Consider the following 17,315-nt stretch of genomic DNA (forward strand, 5'->3'; position numbering starts at 1 on the left):
ATACAGTCTTCCCCACAAACTTGTAACTGTCGAGATTAACAGGGTGCACGCTACTCTCCTCTGCACAGACTCCTGCCCTAAAGTTTACCTGAGCACGACATGTAGTGAAGTACGAATAGATCTTAAGAACACATCAGGTCCAAGTAATCATTTTTCTTGTTGCTGGCTTTCCCACTGCTTGAAAGGCCAGAGGATCTTCCTCTCATGCTGGCTGCAAACACGATTTTGGTGATGGAGTACCCATGCAAGGCTTATCTGGCCTCACCCTTGCCAGTGATGGCTGTACTGCATTTGCTGCTAAGCTCTGAAGTGAGAGGTTTTGGTGCACACTAAGTGTATCCTGTTCTTCTTTTCCAGACCACACGAGCAGAGTTTGATTTGCCAGAGTATTCTGTCCGCCGGCGGTACCAAGACTTCGACTGGTTGAGGAACAAGCTGGAAGAGTCTCAGCCCACGCATCTCATTCCCGTAGGTAGTAAGCAAGAATCTGCTATTAAGGACAGTTCTGTATCTGTCTTCCAAGGGTGATATTTTGGTGATATGTCTCTTTAGATTTAAATACAGTACTTCATTCTCTTCTAGTATTTAGATTTAAATACGGTACTTCATTCTCTTCTAGTGGAGTGGGAAGAGCTTCCCGTTCTTGACTGATTATGAAGCTTAGACTTTTCTTGAGTGGCACACCTGAGGGGTGAGCTTTGGCAGCCTCCTGTAGGGCAGGAATATGCTTCATCTGTTTGCTCAGTTATTACATCTAGATTTCCAAGTATCTGAGGCTTATGAAAAGCCACACAGGTACTTCAAGTCCTAGTCTCAGTCAGTTTTCAAGATTGCCTTTTGAGCTGTTTTTAAAGAGAGTATTTTAAAACTGTTTGTGTTAACATTTAATAGCACAGACTTACAAATCTTAGCCTCTGGCTTGGTAGCTGTTGCATGCCTTCAGTAGGCAGAATTTTAGCTAATGAGATTAGCTAAACTACTGCACCCCTTCTTGTCAGTGAAACTGGCAGTCTGACCACCTTATGTGATATGAAGAGGTTGATACTGATCTTCAGGAGTCTGTTTCTCATGCTGTAGAAGATGTGAAAAAGTAAGAAGCCTGTGAGATCACCACCATCAGCTCTTTTGAACAAAGAAATTCAAAAAGGCCTGTAGGAGGTCAATTGTCGGGAAATAGCAACACTGGTAGCATACCTTAACTTGCCCATTTGGGATGGAGGGGGAAGTTTATCTGCTCTCCCTCCCTCAGCGAGGACTAGGCTATGTGAAAAGTATTCAGTTCCGCTGTTCCAGGGTAGAGAGCTGTTTAAGTCCTTAATTTCTCTGGGATTTGCCTCTAAGTGGAATAATAGCTCAGTCTCTCAAAGATAAGAAATACTTTGCAAAATCATGTGACATGACTAATGGGCAGCAAATATGTTTACTGAGAGGTAGGGAGAAGAGAAGAGAGAGAGTGAGCTTGCCAGGGTAAGGTGGAGACATAAGATTAATGTGTTAGCTGCCCAGACCCTCTTTTCTCCCTCCCTGTTCTCTGAACAGCTGGAACTATCGAGGTTAAGCTTCTACAGATTCTTGAGTGTACTAACAGGCTGCCAGTCCTGCCTGAAGGCTGCAAGGCAATAAATAATAGTCTAGTAGCAGAAGGTGAGTCACAGCCAAGGAATCAAGCTGCTTTGCTGTGACCTGGAATTTGTTGCACACAGAACGGCAAATTTGGCACAAGTGGCTCTAATACGGACATGAAACCGGCTGCAGAACAAGGCAATCTCTTAAGTGCCTCTCTTCTAGAAAATCTGGAAGCATAAGTATGCGCTGCCCTCTTTTATTTGCCTGCGCACAAGTTGGCGGTTATGGAATTTCCTATTAATCTCCTCTGTGCAGTGGTATGGTGGGAGATTGCTGAATACTTTATGTATTTATTTCCTAGAAGCAGATGGGAAACAGAAGCTAAAGGCAGTTGCAGGTGCGCTGTGACTCCAGTGTATTCTGAAAGGATGCTTAAAGCCAGTCTAAGAGTATCTGTATTTGTAACTGGAGATACTGCAATCCCTGGAGGCTTTCTGTCTAACAAATACCAAAAGGGGATTGCCTTCCTAATCTCGATATAGTGACTCTGCCTAAAATCTTCCTGTAACAAATGATGTGTCTTCTCAGTGCAGTGAGTCATGATAGCCTATGCTTACGAGCCCAAACTAAACTGAATATGGGTTCCTTTTTATCTCTTTGGTTACTGATTTTTACTTTTTTAAAATGATCTGAGACTTATTCTAATCTCTTCTTTCAACAACAGTAAAAACGCTCTCAGATCTGTCTCTAGACTAGAAAGATAAGCCTCATATGGCCAAGGATCTTGTCTTTGCACGGTGCTATTTGGGTACTTGAAGCCATTTCTGACTGCAGTGAACTCTGCTCACATGTCACAGCAGGGAAAAGTAGACTATTAAGCTGGAAGACTAAAAGGTAGATAAGTAACACACAGTTAAAGCAGGATATCAGTTGCTAGCTGTGTGTAATGACTACTTGGGATGGACCTCTGAAGGCCTAAAATGTAAAGGACTATAACTACTGCTATAGCTAAAACCAGGTTAAATGGCAGAAGTCTCTGTAGTAGAGGTGCACCCTTCTGTGGGTCTCAAATACTCAAAATTTAGTGATTATTCAGTGCCTGTTTGCATGTGTTTGGTTCAACTAGGGTTATTTAAACTAGTCTTCCAGCTTGTCCTTTTCCTCCTGCATATGGTGCTGAGGTAGTGACTTCCTAAATTATAGAATCCCAGCTAAAGTTTACAAAGCAAGGGAAGAGAGTTTCTTCCTCCCTGAAGACTTCTGCACTAAGCATTACTCTTCTGAAGAAGTCTAATCAGAGTGTACCTTACATTGGTTTGACTAGAATGACTGATCTGAATGCTAAGCATAATAAGATAAGTCTTAAATTGTATGCACTTATTGTAGCAGTCAAAATGCAGCTATGTTGCAGCTAAGTCATGCTGGCTGTGTTTTTTCAGGAGGTGCAGTCTTCATGAACATCCCACACCAGCTAGGGTATGGTGGGAAAGGCATATGCATACACAATTTTTTTTTCTTTTAATTACTTTTGTCACAGATTTCAGATGACAAAGACTCTTTGCAGAGGAGAATCCTGATTCCTGAATTGGGTGAAAATGGCTGTCATTGCTAGTTTAAGAGTAAGCAGATTACCTGTCTGGGTGGACTGTTTCACAAGAATAAAAAGCAAAGCACAATTTTAAAACTGGTATTAATCTTGGAGTCCATGCTGTCTGGAGAGAACAAAAGCAGATTTAGTGGTAGAGCTGAGACTAACCATGCTGAAGCTTAAAGATTTATCTTCCATCTGAAGTGGTACTTTGAAGTTTGGAGTCTAAGTGTAACAGGAGGGACTGCAGAACTAGCAAGTCTGGAGGCAGATTTGGGATTATATGTTAAGCTGAACTGCAGAGATGAACTGGTGGAGTCAAAATAGGAGTAAGATGAAAGAGCTGGCAGACCTTTGTCACTTACACAAACATGCTCAGGAATGTTGGCTATGATAGATGACTGAGTGTGCAGGTGCTTCAGGAAGGCTGCAGCCTGGACTACTCGACCATATGCTGTGTCAAGCCTGCTCGCCTGTCTTTGCTCAGTGTGGTGCTATCACTGAGACTATCAGCCCTCCACAGAAGGGCCCTGTCCAGGAGCTCTAAACTGTTCAGAATGCGGGGGGGAAGAGTAAGTAGAATTGTTAAATTATCTGAGTTTCCTTGGACTGAGCAGCCTTGCTTCAACATTAGGGGGTGTGTTTGTGTGCATTGCTGCAGTGAATAGTGTGCAGCTCTGCTGGCATCTCCTTTGGAGCTGGAGCCTGAGCGTGGATAGCAGTAGCGGGGAACACCCTAAGCTATGCCAGGAGTACTTAGTGTGAGTACTGTCGGAGCTTCACTGGTGTAGCTCTCAGCTGAAGCCACTCAGTAGAATTGCTAGCATTAGGCCAGACCGGCTAAAGGATAATTCAGAGCAGGGCTTGTCTCCCATCTGGTGTATGGTTCCCGTTAGCAAACATAACATCTCAGTTCCTGTTAAGACTGGAATTTGATTGCTTTGTATGTTTCCAAATAGCAAAGCAAATTTTTGGTCTTTTGAATCTTGTGCGTTTTGCTTGTCTCTGACAGCCTCTTCCTGAGAAATTTGTGGTGAAGGGTGTTGTCGATCGCTTTTCTGAAGAGTTCGTGGAGACGAGGAGGAAAGCATTAGACAAATTCTTGAAGAGAATAACTGATCACCCAGTGCTTTCTTTTAATGAGCACTTCAACGTGTTTCTCACAGCCAAGGTAAGTCAGTAGCTTTCAAATACAGCCATTGACAGCAACAACAGAACAGGCATCTTTGCAGTCTCTTTTGAAATGAAGGTTAAAAGGCATGAATAAAACTACATGTGCAGGTCAGAACTTCCTCTAGAATACCAGAGAGTTGTTGGGGTCCCTGAATGTTGTGTGTGACAGACCCGTGTGTGTGACTACCGTATGGGTTCCCTTTGCTTGAAGGAAGGGTTGGTCTGCATATTTACAAATTCAGTTCTCCAGACCTGCTTGTTTTGTATCCCTGTGTCTAGAACATACTGCTCTGATGCAAGAGAGGTTCAGAATTTAGAAAATTATAGACTTTGTGAAATCTTCTTTTGGGGAGAAGGAAATATCTCTCTTGCACATAAACTTGCAAATTTCTTGGCTTTTTTCTTGTCTGTGCCTTCTATACTGCTTGCACTTGTTGCCCTCAAAACTAACTGTGAAGACCTCATTCTTGTTTTTTCTTGGTCAACAGCTTCATGCTCATCTTCTGTGTGACTCATCCATCAACTGTGCAATTTTCTTTGGGTGTCTTTTGAACTGCATTTTAAATAAGACTAGGAGAACCTAGAGTCATGCTTGAGTTTGACGTGATAAGCGAGGAGAGCTGTAAAAGCACGTCTTTCCAATCTCACATTACACTAGCTCACTCAAATGTGACACTTAATTTGAGCTCACTTCGGGCTTGTGCTCTTCTTGCTGGTAATGTGAGACTCAATCTCCAGTTCGCTTTTATTTTGCCTCCATGGTGAATTTAACGGCTGAAACAAGCTAGAAATGCAAAATTTGTTTAGGAACTTGATAGTTAAATGTCAGATAGCTTTGTTCTGCTTTTCAGCTGTCAAAGCATGATGCAGCTTTCTTAGCTGCTTTGTCATCTTCTCCCACCCCTGTAAAATGAATGGTAAGGGCTTTATCCTCAGCCCTGAGCAGGGCTTGCCTTGAGAATACGGAACATCCAGGGAGGCTGAGGGAAAAGGACATGTGTTCTTCTGGCTGTCTGTAGTGTTGGAACTTGCTGTATTGCAGCAGTGAGGTGTCAGTTCAGTCTGCTAGGACTTCAGAATTTAGTTACTGCAGGAAGTCATGAGACCACCTCCTGGTTGAAAAAGAGAAACCAACCTTTCTTCAAGTTCTCTCTTTGGACTAGTAATGCTTGGTAAAAGCAAGACACCAGAATGCTTGAGAGAGTGAGTGAATAATTTTGAGTTAAAGGGCCTTTTTCTGATGCCTGCTTGCAGGTGGTGCTTAGGACAGGCAGAAGGCAAGAGTCAAGGAACCACTGCATTTAAATGCAAACATAATTCAAAATTATAGTAGCTGCTAAGATGTCAGGTTCTCGTAATCAGACATACCTGACATGTATAAGTACTTGGAGAGGATACCATAGTAAATGTTTTGAAGAAGTCTGTTGTATTTTTTTTTTTTAAAGAACACTTAAGCTTTTAGTCTAGTCTGTAATACCATGTCTTGTTTCTTGACCTCTATAGGTCTGCTTGGTTTGATGACCTCTATAGGTCTACTTGGTTTGAAAACATCTCTTCCTCAGGCTGCATAGGATAACCTCGTTACACCTCTTAAGCCTGTTTTGAGGTGTTGAATAGTGACTCCTGCTGGAAGGAGTAAAATGTGAAACGGATGGCATTTTGGCTAACTAAAACCATTTTTTTCTGATGTGCTGTCAAGGTGAAATCCCCTGAAGATTGTAGGTAAACAACCTTGTTAACATAAGTTGTCTGTAAAGCGTTGGGAAGGAAGTTTGAGCTTTCTGCGCAGGCAGCGTGGCTACATCTGACACAGCCGGAGCTGCAGCCTGTCTTGCAGAGAAGCTGTGCTAAGTCTCCCCATGCTGTGCTTTTCTGTGTACAGTCTTCCCCTGCCTCCTATCTGACCACACAACTGGTGTGAGGAGGCTGCTGACCCAAACAGGCATGCAATATGTAGCTCGGTACTAGGTCACAAGAGCCAGCTGGTGCATTTGCATAATACTGGTATTGTGGGCTATGACTTAAAAGTATGTGTGGATGAATGTCATGAACAGTATTGGTGGAAACACAGCTGTTAATATCACTACTTCCTTGGTGACAGTACAGGAACATGGGAAAGTCTGGCCATGTGCAAATATGGACTACTTACTCATTTATAATGCACTTCATGCCGTTCTCCTGGATAGCTTATCTCCATTTAGAGGTAGTCTTGAAACTGTGTTTAGCTGTACAGCTTGTACAAAGTGAGGTTTTGTCCAAGGCTATGTGTCACATGTAATCTCGCGCCTTCACAAGATTTGATCTTGACTGGAAAGTATCCTTCACTGTATTAATCTTCCAACATGCAAGTGAAATATTTCTAAACTGCTGGTTGTTTTTTTTTTTAACTTTTTAGGATCTTAATGCCTACAAAAGGCAAGGAATGGCACTGCTGTCAAAGATGGGGGAGTCTGTCAAATACGTCACAGGAGGCTACAAATTAAGAAGTCGGCCACTGGAGTTTGCAGCCATCGGGGAATATCTAGACACATTCTCTCTAAAGCTTGGTACCATTGACAGAATAGCACAACGGATTATCAAGGAACAGTTGGGTAAGAATGCAAGGTGCTCTACCATACTTCAGTCTGAGCGCTCTGTATCTTGTTCTGGTTAACGGCGTGACCAAGACAACTTGTGTCAATGATTCTGGCCTGTAATGAGCCACACACAGAGCAAAATCTAATGCCTCTTGCAGATTTAAAACAGGCCCGAAGCCCAACACAGTATCTTAGCTCAACTCTCCAAATATTTTTTTAAAGTCGCTCTTGTTGTTATACCAGCATACTTTCTTACTAGGGTTATTTTTGGAAAGGCTTTTGGGGGAGAAAAACCTGTAGATTCCATCTGGAGGAGTACAGATGGAATTCCTAGACAAAGATAACCTTTACAGACCTGTCTTAACAGAACCAAGTTTTACTTGTGTTTAAAAAAAAGACTTTGGCTACTGCACAGATGCAAGTGTCTTCGTACTGAAAGCTTGTAGGAATGGTCTGCAGTTAATGGTCAGCAGGAGGCAACTTGGACCTGTCACCTGTGCAGCCATAGAGCGCTGTCTGTTAAGATGCTAATGCAACACAAGACTCCTGGGGGAGTTAATGTTTGCCAAGCTTGGTGCATAGTTTCTCCTGTTTGGTGTGAGTGTTTGCAGATCCTTATGCCTCACTCTTACTCTGTTAATCTACTTTTCCATCTGCCTCTTGCAGAATACTTGGTGGAACTACGAGAATATGGACCTGTTTATTCAACCTGGGGAGGGCTGGAGGTTGAGCTATCAGAGCCACTGGAAGGGGTGTCTGCCTGTATTGGGAACTGCTGCACAGCTCTTGAAGAACTCAGTGAAGACATGACAGAAGACTTCCTGCCTGTGCTTAGGGAATATATATTGTACTCGGAGTCGATGAAGGTAAAGAGAGCCCTGTGGCAGAAGACGCTGTCATTGTGTTTGCATGGAATGATATATCAGCAAGTTCATTCTTTCTAACGGTGAGAAGGTTGGTGGTGGGAAAAGTAGGGAAGTAAATAATACATTAAGTAGGAGGATGTTTTCATAATCAAAACAAAACCAGGTATGTTTAGTAGCAGGGTACTGCATGGGTAGCATTATCTATCTGCTCTGCTATTCAGTCAAGCTAAGGTCAGTAATGCTAGGGTGCACACAAAGTGTTGAAGAGTTGCTCCTTCGTTGGAGTGGCAGGTGGTACATTATAGGAGACATCCAGTGGCTGCCTAGAATCTTCTCTTTGAATTGTTAGAAAGTTAGTCGTGGCTCAGCTGTTCACTACTGGGTCAGTGTCTGGCACTGCAGAAAAGGTAGCATTAGCAGCTTGTGTCACTTGTATGGAGCAGGGTTGGGTGGCTCCTTTTAGAACCATGTGTCCCAATGACAGGCACTGCTGCTTCTCTCATCCCCATACCCTAGGCAGGACATGTCTGTTGTAAAGTTCTGTTAAGTTCTGCATAACTGCTTAAAAATGTTCTGTGACTCTTAATCTCTGTAAGAACTTGATTTCTTACTGCTTATGTGGAAGTAATAAAAGGTACTTCAGTGCAGTTTTTATTCTTTTGAAGTTAAGGAGCATTGGTAGTCGATCCCATTGCACGGGGAAAAGAATTACTGAGTTAATGGCACTGAAATCCGAAACCAAGGACTGTAGTTGGGCTGTTAGAGCTTTTCAACACATGCCTTTGGTACAGTATGTATTAGGAGTCCCTCTGTAGGGTACTAACAGACAAATTCCTTCTGAGGACTCTCCACTTGGAACAACTGTTACAAGGCTATGGTATGCACTCCTTTAGAGATCTAATAGCCTGTTGTAAACCTACAGTCTGAACGTGGTAGTCCTTCTCCATCTTAATCTTAGTCATCCTGTGCTTCTCAAACTGAGAATTGAAACACTTACTTGCAGATTTCTTTTCCTAGCTTCAGATGGCTAGTTGTATGGTTCCTATCTTGCCTGGCTGAAGTATTCTTGCAGGAGGCTTTGCACTATTTCCCTGAGTATACTCTTTGCTTTTGTAGTCATGGTATTGACACCAGCATAAACGAGGTATGTTTTCTTTACAGGACTATTAACACCCAACTATTCCTGGAACACCCTGAGCTGTAGCTGGAAGCCTTGACTCAGGGTGTTCAGACTTATCCTTATTCTGTAGAAAGGGGTGTGTGTGTGTACTTATAAATAAACAGAGCATGAGGCCAGTAGTTAAAGCTTTTAGCCCAGAATATGTGGCTTTTGATGCTACAAATGCCACAGCCTACTGGAGGTGGCATCTGAAGTGGCAAGCTGAGTTGTGAGACGCGCTTTTCACAAATGTAGCGGGGGGGGGAAAACTTTTTTAAGCTAGAAAGCAAGGGTTTCTTCAGCTGAAGAGGTACTTCAGGCAGTTAAACAGCACTTACCACAGGAGACTGCACTTAGTGTCTTTGCCATCATCTGACAAGAGTCCTTTTAGAATGGGGCTGTCTCCAAGCCAACAGGTAGCCTAGCTGCAAGTCGTTAATGCCATTCTGCCTGTGGTAAGTGCTGTTTAACTGCCTGAAGTACCTCTTCAGCTGAAGAAACCCTTGCTTTTTAGCTTAATTTTTAGGCGTTGACTTGACATTCTGGTGCCCAAAGGGATTCACTCTTCCTGTCGGTTATTCTTTGGTAATGGACTGGGCATACTCATAGTGTTGGTGCTTTGGAACTGGTTGGATCTAGAAGCCACACTTGCAAAATAGCAGTTAATAGCAAATAAGGATCATGCTGCTTAGTGTCTAGTTTGGGCATGTCATTAGATTTACTCTGTCTGAAAATCAAGAATGAAAACTATTGCTAGCCAAGGCAGACTGTTCCTATTTTCCTTCCCTCCCAAATACCCAAACTGAAATCTCTCAGGTCATACCAAGTGCAGTTTTCTTATGCTAGAAAATATCAGTCTGTTGCTATTTCTGCAGTAAGCAGCTATAGAACTGTCTTCCCAGACTCCATAAAACGGAGTAAGTAACTGTAAAGGAGGCTACTCTTGGAGTGCAGGAGGCTTTCTGCTGAAAGGGCTGTCCACTGGCAGTGCAGTCCTATTCATAGCTGCTGTGAGGCCTGCTTGTGAAATTAAAGTCTGTTTTGGTCTTTCAGAGCACAGTTTTTGGACAGGGTGCTTGATGGAAGGTAAGTCTTTAGGTACTAGGAGTGCAGTGCAACCTTGACAGCTTTCTCTGTTGCACACAGTACCCCAGGTTTAAGAATGGGAACTTGAGTTGTAGAGCAATCTCTAGCTGGGTGAATGTCCCTCAGAGTAAGAACTGCCAGGTTATCTTCCCTGTTTTAGAGGTCAGTGTTCACCTTAGTATCCTCAGGAGCATGGTTGTACCTGGCAGGGGAGCAGCCTGAGGGAACGGCACATATGGAGGCAAAGCCCAGTAGTTCTGGTTGAAACAAATATTGGCTGACTCCAGGGAAGCCCTGTCTCTGGGTTCATTTGAAAGATTTGCAGAAGTGGGGAGAGGCTGGCGCTGTGGGCTTGAGTTAAAATATGTGCTGGTAGCGTCTAGAAGAGACTTTTTCTAAAATGCAAGCCGTGTATGAGATGGCCAGGCAGCATCTCAAATCCTGGTGCAGCGAGGCCCTTGTCAGCAGATGTGTGGTACCACGTTTTTTGCGGTACGCTGGTGTTCCTCAGGGAGGCAAATGTAGAGGACGAACTCTGCTCTACGTAATTCAGTGCTGATATGAAAATGCTACATGAACTCTGTATGCTTAACGCTGATAGAAAGGCTTATCAGATGATGTGATCCCCAGCTGTATGTTTGGACATTACTTTTAATGCATGTTGAAAGCAAGCACCACATGAATAGCTAACTGTATTTCTAAAGGCGTGCAGTAAATAAGCATCCTTTTGTGAGGTCTAGTCGTAGTAGGAAGCTGTGTGGTGTGCAAATGGCGTAGGATTGCAATTTGAGAAAGGAGGCTGATGGCAAACTCCTGAAGCTCCTTCAGAGATAGCGGCCAAGGTGAAATGTTTCAACTAAATACAAAATGGAGAAGGACCTGCCTCAGTGAAAGCAAGCTAAGTCTTGCTTGTACAGGGGCGAGTGGTTTAGTTCTGTCCCCAAATAGCTGAAATGTGGTGTGTGATTTTTTTTTTTTTCTGTTTGTTGTTGGTTTCTTCCAACTTTTTTTAAATTTTTAAAAATTATTTTTATTTTCAAAATTTTTATGTCTCTAAGTGAGGCCTTAACTAGCAGAAGTGTTGCATGGGCTGGGGTATGTCTGGGGGTATTTGGTACAGAGTTTTTTGGAGGAGCTGCTGAAGCATTAATGCATTGATCTACAACTGAGAAGAGATTGCCTGGAGGTGCCAGAGGAAACACTTTCACATATGGGAGAAGGGAAAGGGAAGGCAATATTTTTCTCACCACTTACGGGTCAGCCATTAATGGATACTTAAAGCTGTATTCAGAAGCATATTGTTAATGGTCCACAGCGGATGGACTTGAGCACTTAAGGAGAAATAAGACACCTGCCCTTTGAATCTAGTCTGCTGATACCTGTTAATCATTGGCTACTCCTGGTACAGTTCCAGCTTACTGCACTAACTCCAGGCTCCTAAAGGCTGAATGCAATTGCTGGAGGCAGTTGTTTTTCTGAGAAGAAATTTCAGTTGACTGAGGTTCAAGAGGCAATACAAAGTAGAAATACCTGTTAAATCTTTCTGGCTTTTGTTGCATTGGTAACCTCAGTCACTTAAGGGCTATTCCACATAGTTGCTTGGATTCCAGAAGGAATGGGAATGTTGTGGTTTTTCAAGCAAACACAACCAATGGCATGCTTGCTTGCATCCCTTTGGGGACAAAGGGGAGGGTTAAGCTGTTGAAAGTGAATTTTTCAGTTTTGCCCCCTTTTTTTTTGCCTAAACCAATAGCAACTTTGTGGATGGGGTGCCATTCCTATTTATCATGGACTGAGGTTTGTAAGAATATTGATTGCAGCATCTCCCATCTCTGCTCTAGAGCAACTGCACTGGTGACTTTCCCTTGGCTTAAGAGGGAGGAGGGGGAAGGTGATGATTAGTAGATACAGGATTTGTACATCTTTAATTAGGAAATAGATCTTGTCTAGACTGGCTCTTAGAGCTCTGAGAAGTACTCTTTTAAACAGCTATTTCTGTAGGTAGCAGTGCACATGACTAGTTCTGCTCTACTAGCCTTGTCTGAAACTGTTAAAATGACTAGTTACCTCCTTTTGTCCTAATGGGGTAATTCCTTCTGGGTGGCAGAAGGGAAAAGGTGAAGCATGAACTGGCCAAGCTGGCTGCAAGAGAAGTTCAAATTTACAGGTGCCTCAGCAGTTGGCTGACTTCCCTCTGAGCATTTTTAATAATAACTTTGCATCAACTGAGTTACAAAAAATTACTAGTTGTTTCCTTGTGAAGACTGAAGAAATAAGTTGCCCTCTCTTGCAGACCCAGAACTGCTTATTTTTAAGGTATATTCTTAAAAAGACTAACTTCTGTGACTGTTTTTAAGTTGTAGGACTGTAGTATCACCTTAGTGGAGATCTTGGCTTGTGGATGTAGTGCAAGATAAGGGTGGCATCTTTTGCTCTCTGTTCTGAGAATATTCTGTCAATAAAATGTTTACTGCTTGTGAAACTCACTCAGATAGTTCAATGCTTTTCACTTAAATTATGCATTTCAAAGTTTTAATTTTTTTGATTAAACCAACAACCAGACCCCCCAAACTGATCTAAAAGCAAAGCTTACTTTTGTTCTAACACAAGAATTTAACAGCTTGCTATAAAGGATTTTGAGGAGTCTTTGCAAGTGAAAAGGGAGATGAAATACCTTCTGTGGTGGCCTTCCTGTCTCTTAGCCCACACTGTTGTCTGTCTGCTGCTTGAGGATATCAGAAGCTTTGCACTAGTCCTTGACAGCTTTGATGCTTTTGTGTATATCCTTTTCATGCTAATAATAGGTCAACTGATGAATTGAATTTACTTAGTCAGGGTTATATTCATGGTTGCATGACAGCGTCTATCTTGCATGCCTCCTGCTTGTCCAAAAGTTGAATTTTATCTGACCCTGCCAGCTGCTGGAGAGCAAGTGGTCTTTGTTTTTAAAAGCTACTCCCTAAATACTGCAAAATAGGACCAAGTAAGTAGGAAAATCTGACTTCAGACTGAATTAGCACTTAAGCTGTATCACTTCGCAGTTTTTTGCAGGCTGGGAAGGGAAGGAACAAGAGGGACCCTGTCACATCTGTCTTTTCTCTTGCCCATAGAACGTGTTGAAGAAGAGAGACCAAGTTCAAGCGGAGTATGAAGCAAAACTGGAAGCAGTAGCCTTGAAAAAAGAAGACCGTCCAAAGGTTAGCACTTAAAACTACTCTACAAAAACAGCTTGTACTACCTGAGAAGAACGGAGAAACAAAACTTGCTCTGCCTGGGTCTGACAGCTTCTTTGCAGTATAAGCAATTTCTTGCAGGACAGAAGTTTGTTTTTGGCAAGCTGGTGTGAAATAAAGACCTGGGTATGAACATATATAACCTGTCTAGCAACTTCTGTGCTACTGATCTCCCACCATTCAGAGCAGGATGGCTCTGACCTGTGTAATGCTCGAACAACATCCAGCAGTCAGTTGGAATGTTTAGTGGCAGGGACTGAAGCAGTGGTAGAACAGTCCCTGGTGATTTAGCAGTATGTCAGCTAGCTGAGTTAAGGGTCCTAGCCCTGGCACTGCTGAACTGTATTGTAGGATACCTCTTTTGACTGTGGAAGACTATGTTTTGCCCCTTCTGATACGGAGGTCTTTCTGTGCGATGCTGAACAGACACAGCAGGTGTCACTGGGAGACAGGTTTTGGCTGGGCTTCATGCAGAGCAGAGCTGTAAACGGGCGTGCTTGTGCTGCCACCTGCTTTCTGCATGAAGCAACGTGCAAAAGCCCTACCTTTAATCCCTGCAACTTTAACCAACAATGACAACAGGTTTTGTTCCCTTCCTCTGCTTGGGGTTTTTTTGGTTCCCCTTCCTCTTTGTGTTGATTAGTAATGGATGAATTTCCAGTATGAGGACTACTGTACAATAATCTGGCAGGAGGTACACATAATGTCTTTAAGAATCTGAAGAGGACAGAGCATAGAAATGCAAACTGGTATTTTTCTGGTCTGGCGTCTGTCGCGGGCTCTACAAATAGTGGTGTCTTAGGTATCTTGTGGTGCTCTTGAATTTTAGTCTTTTGCCTGCCCCACTGCTGGCTAGTGTGGTATGTACTCTTAATTCCTCAGGGTAGCTTTGTATAAGCACGTATTGTAACAAGTTTTGTGTAGGATAGAGGGAACTAAATTTAGCATATCCAGCAAGCCAATCGAGGTTTCTAGGCAGTTGACTCTATCAAGACCTTGATGAAGTGGAACTGCTGAACTTTGCTAGTCTCTCACCTACTAAAAAGCTTTTGCGTCTCGCCTCTCAATGGGATCATTGTGTAAAGCACAGCACTTAAATAGCTGTCTTAAGAATTTTTTGAATGCTTATGTCTCCTCTCCAGAGTATAAGCATATCTTTTGGCAACTCCTTGTACCTTTTTTCCTAACATGAGTCTTTTGTGTCGTTTACAAGACGAAGTTGAGCAAACTGATAGAACTCCGTGCATGTTCACAAAATACTAGCTCACATTTTTCAGATCCTTTCCACCTGGAGGGAATGTCCTTGTCTCTAAGAGCTGGTAGCTCAGAGCTGTGGCTAGCATAGCAAGCTTATGACTTGCTGGAAACTAAAAGCAGAGAGAGGATCATGAGCTGGGTTACACAGTGAACAGCATTTGTGTTCCTTTTGGCATATTTAGCTGATTTGGCAGAAATTATGTTTAAAAAACAAACAAACAAACAAAAAAAACCCACAAAACCAAAAACCTTAAGGGAAAAATGACGTACTTTTGGGTCACAAAATAAGGGCCTATCATTACTTGTTAATCTCTTCCACTGGAGAGCATTCTGGGACTCGCTGTACACATAATCAGATGGGCTTCACACAGCTCCGTCGGTGTCTTTAGGTTGTTCTCGCATTGAGATGATCAGCTTAGAACTCAGTGGCTTATAAACACAGAAGGCTTGTAGGGCTATTGTAAATGTCTGTCAGCAAATACTGCTCAGAATGCTGAAGTTTACACCGAAAGCGGAGTGTGTGTGGTGTTTTTTAACAGTAGCATAACAGTATTAGTGCGGAGTCTGCAGCCTTTCTGTTTCTAACAAGGACAGTGGTGAAGTGCTTCTTACCTGTTTCTGACCCACGCTGGAGCTGGTTTTGCAGTAATCCAACCAACGTAGTGAAGTGCAGGCACTGTTTCCTTTTGGTGAGATGAAGTCCACCTCTGATGACCTAATTTATTCTGTCTGCCTGAAGGCTTTGCAGTGTGGTGGTCTTAGGGAACAGTAAATATGGCAGTGCAGAACTTGAAGGCGACCATATGTATTTACGGGGGGGGGGGGGGGGGAAGGCTTCTAACAGTATATGTTTCCAGAGAACTAGGAAGGTAGGAATATTGTATACAGATATTAGTCGCCCAATAAACGCGGGATTCATTGTGCCATTTGTTACTTGGCAATGATGCTGCAGAGGAGTTTTGAAAAAGTGGACGTGCTAAAAAAGTAGACATGCTTATGCTGCAAGCAATGCCATCTGTACTTGACCATGCCAAATTCTAGAGGCATACTTAGACCCTGGTCCCTGCAAGAATTATGTGAAGAGGATAGATGTAGGTGCAGACTCCTGAATATACAATTTTATGCCCAGTTCCTGCCTGCATATACATCTGTTCTCAGATTAAATTGACTCATTAAAATCGTGATGGGCCCTTCTAGAGCATGTTGGAGTTTGAGCCAGTTGTCACTTGGTTTTGGATTTGGTTGGGTTTTTTTTTGTTTTTTTTGAGCTATTCAAGTAGTTGAGAGCAGCCATCAGTAAGAAAGTAGCAACTTCCCCCAAAGTCCAATCTTCTTTCTTCTCAGTTCCTAGTTGCTAGCTAATATTTAGTATCTCCACTGGTAAAAGGAAATAAAAGCATCAGCATTGATGTTTCAACTTATGTCCAAATTTTATGTTAGAACTATAACCTCTCTCTTCACTAATGTTGCACTAGATGTAAGGTGCTTAAAAGCTGTTAATTAACTTAAAATTTTGTATCAGCTACTGAGTTGCAACTTGTGTTCTGGGAAGCTGCAGTTTTGGAAGGAAAGGTATTTACACTCCTGAACAGGACCGGTGTGTGTGCAGGCACTGCTTTCGTGATGCCTGTGAAAACGTAGCCAGAGTTCATTGCTGTTGTTCCTTAATTAGAGCATACATGATCCATTTGCTGACCACTGGGTTGTCCCTGTAGCTCTAGACTCGTACAGCCCTCTCAGCCTGTCCTGCAGGAGATCTGGCTGCGAGAAGGAACAGATTTTTTTTTTTTTTCGTAGCCTCATTGTGGTTTCAGATCCTGGCAGAAGCAGCAGGAAGCTGGTGAGAGCTTAGAAACTAACTTAATTGGATTGGGAAATCTTATGCGGTTTTGCTTCCAGACTTCATGACTCTTTCTCTTGATAGCCTAGCTTTTCCCGTTAAGATAGCAGAGTAAATATGACACAAGGCATACTTGCCTTGAGGGGAGCATCTTCTAAACCTTCCAGCCTCTGGCTTCATAGTTCTTGTCTGAAGCTTACGAGAGAACTTTGTCTGGAGCAGAATTATAGTGCTCTGAGAGGGTGGGGGAAAGGTGTAGCTACTGAACCTCCAAGCTGCCTGTAGTGTAAATCCAGTTGTGTGAATAAAGGGGTACTCAAATCCCATGAGTATGAAGGAGGTGCTTCCTGTGTTTCAAACAGCTTTATCGGAGAACGGATGTAGGACCTTCTCTGAGTATTAGTCGATCTAATACTTCAGTGCTCGGCCCTAATCCGCATCCTGAAGAAGAACAAGAGTTCATATGTTTCTGCCTAAATCGTGTACCTTGCCAAACTGCAAGGTAGTAGCATACCTCTGACTTCCTATATTGCTACTGATGAAAAGTGTCTTACATAGTCTGTTCATTCTCTTCCTTCATGCCCCTCAAAGAGAAAGGGAATTTCCTGGAAGTATCAAGTGTGAGAGGAGCCACTACAGACTTCTGCAAATGTTCTTCATGCTACCTTTTGCCTTTGTGCAAGCCACAGCTTCTAGAGCAGAAGTTCACTTCTTGCATTGGTGCTAGACCTCAGGGCTTTCCTCTTCTGAGGTCATGGGCTTGGTCTGCATGTCCTTACAGGCCTCCCATCTGTGTGGACCATGCAGTACAAGAAGGGAGAGAAAGGTGTTAATGGCTTTGCTGCTTGAAGAAACATTTGTGAGTTGTTCCTGTAGTTGCCTGGTGGTATACATGATGTTAGTTACATAAGCAAAGAACACCAACTTCTTTGGCCTAAAGTGCATCTACCTTGTGCTGATGACTACTGTCA

The 17,315-nt window shown here is 42.9% G+C and overlaps 1 protein-coding gene across 1 annotated transcript in view; it reads left to right on the forward strand.

Annotated features, from left to right (window-relative positions):
• The window catches only part of SNX30 (sorting nexin family member 30), a 48,764-nt gene that overhangs the window by 27,272 nt on the left and 4,177 nt on the right, over positions 1-17,315 (forward strand). The window contains exons 3-7 of the mRNA XM_082335819.1: positions 358-468; positions 4,167-4,325; positions 6,723-6,918; positions 7,570-7,769; positions 13,125-13,211. Coding sequence (XP_082191945.1) covers positions 358-468; positions 4,167-4,325; positions 6,723-6,918; positions 7,570-7,769; positions 13,125-13,211 — 753 coding nt within the window. The remainder of the gene's footprint in view (positions 1-357; positions 469-4,166; positions 4,326-6,722; positions 6,919-7,569; positions 7,770-13,124; positions 13,212-17,315) is intronic.

Source organism: Platalea leucorodia (genome assembly GCF_965183815.1).
Source record: "Platalea leucorodia genome assembly, chromosome: Z".
Lineage (NCBI taxonomy): Eukaryota > Metazoa > Chordata > Aves > Pelecaniformes > Threskiornithidae > Platalea > Platalea leucorodia.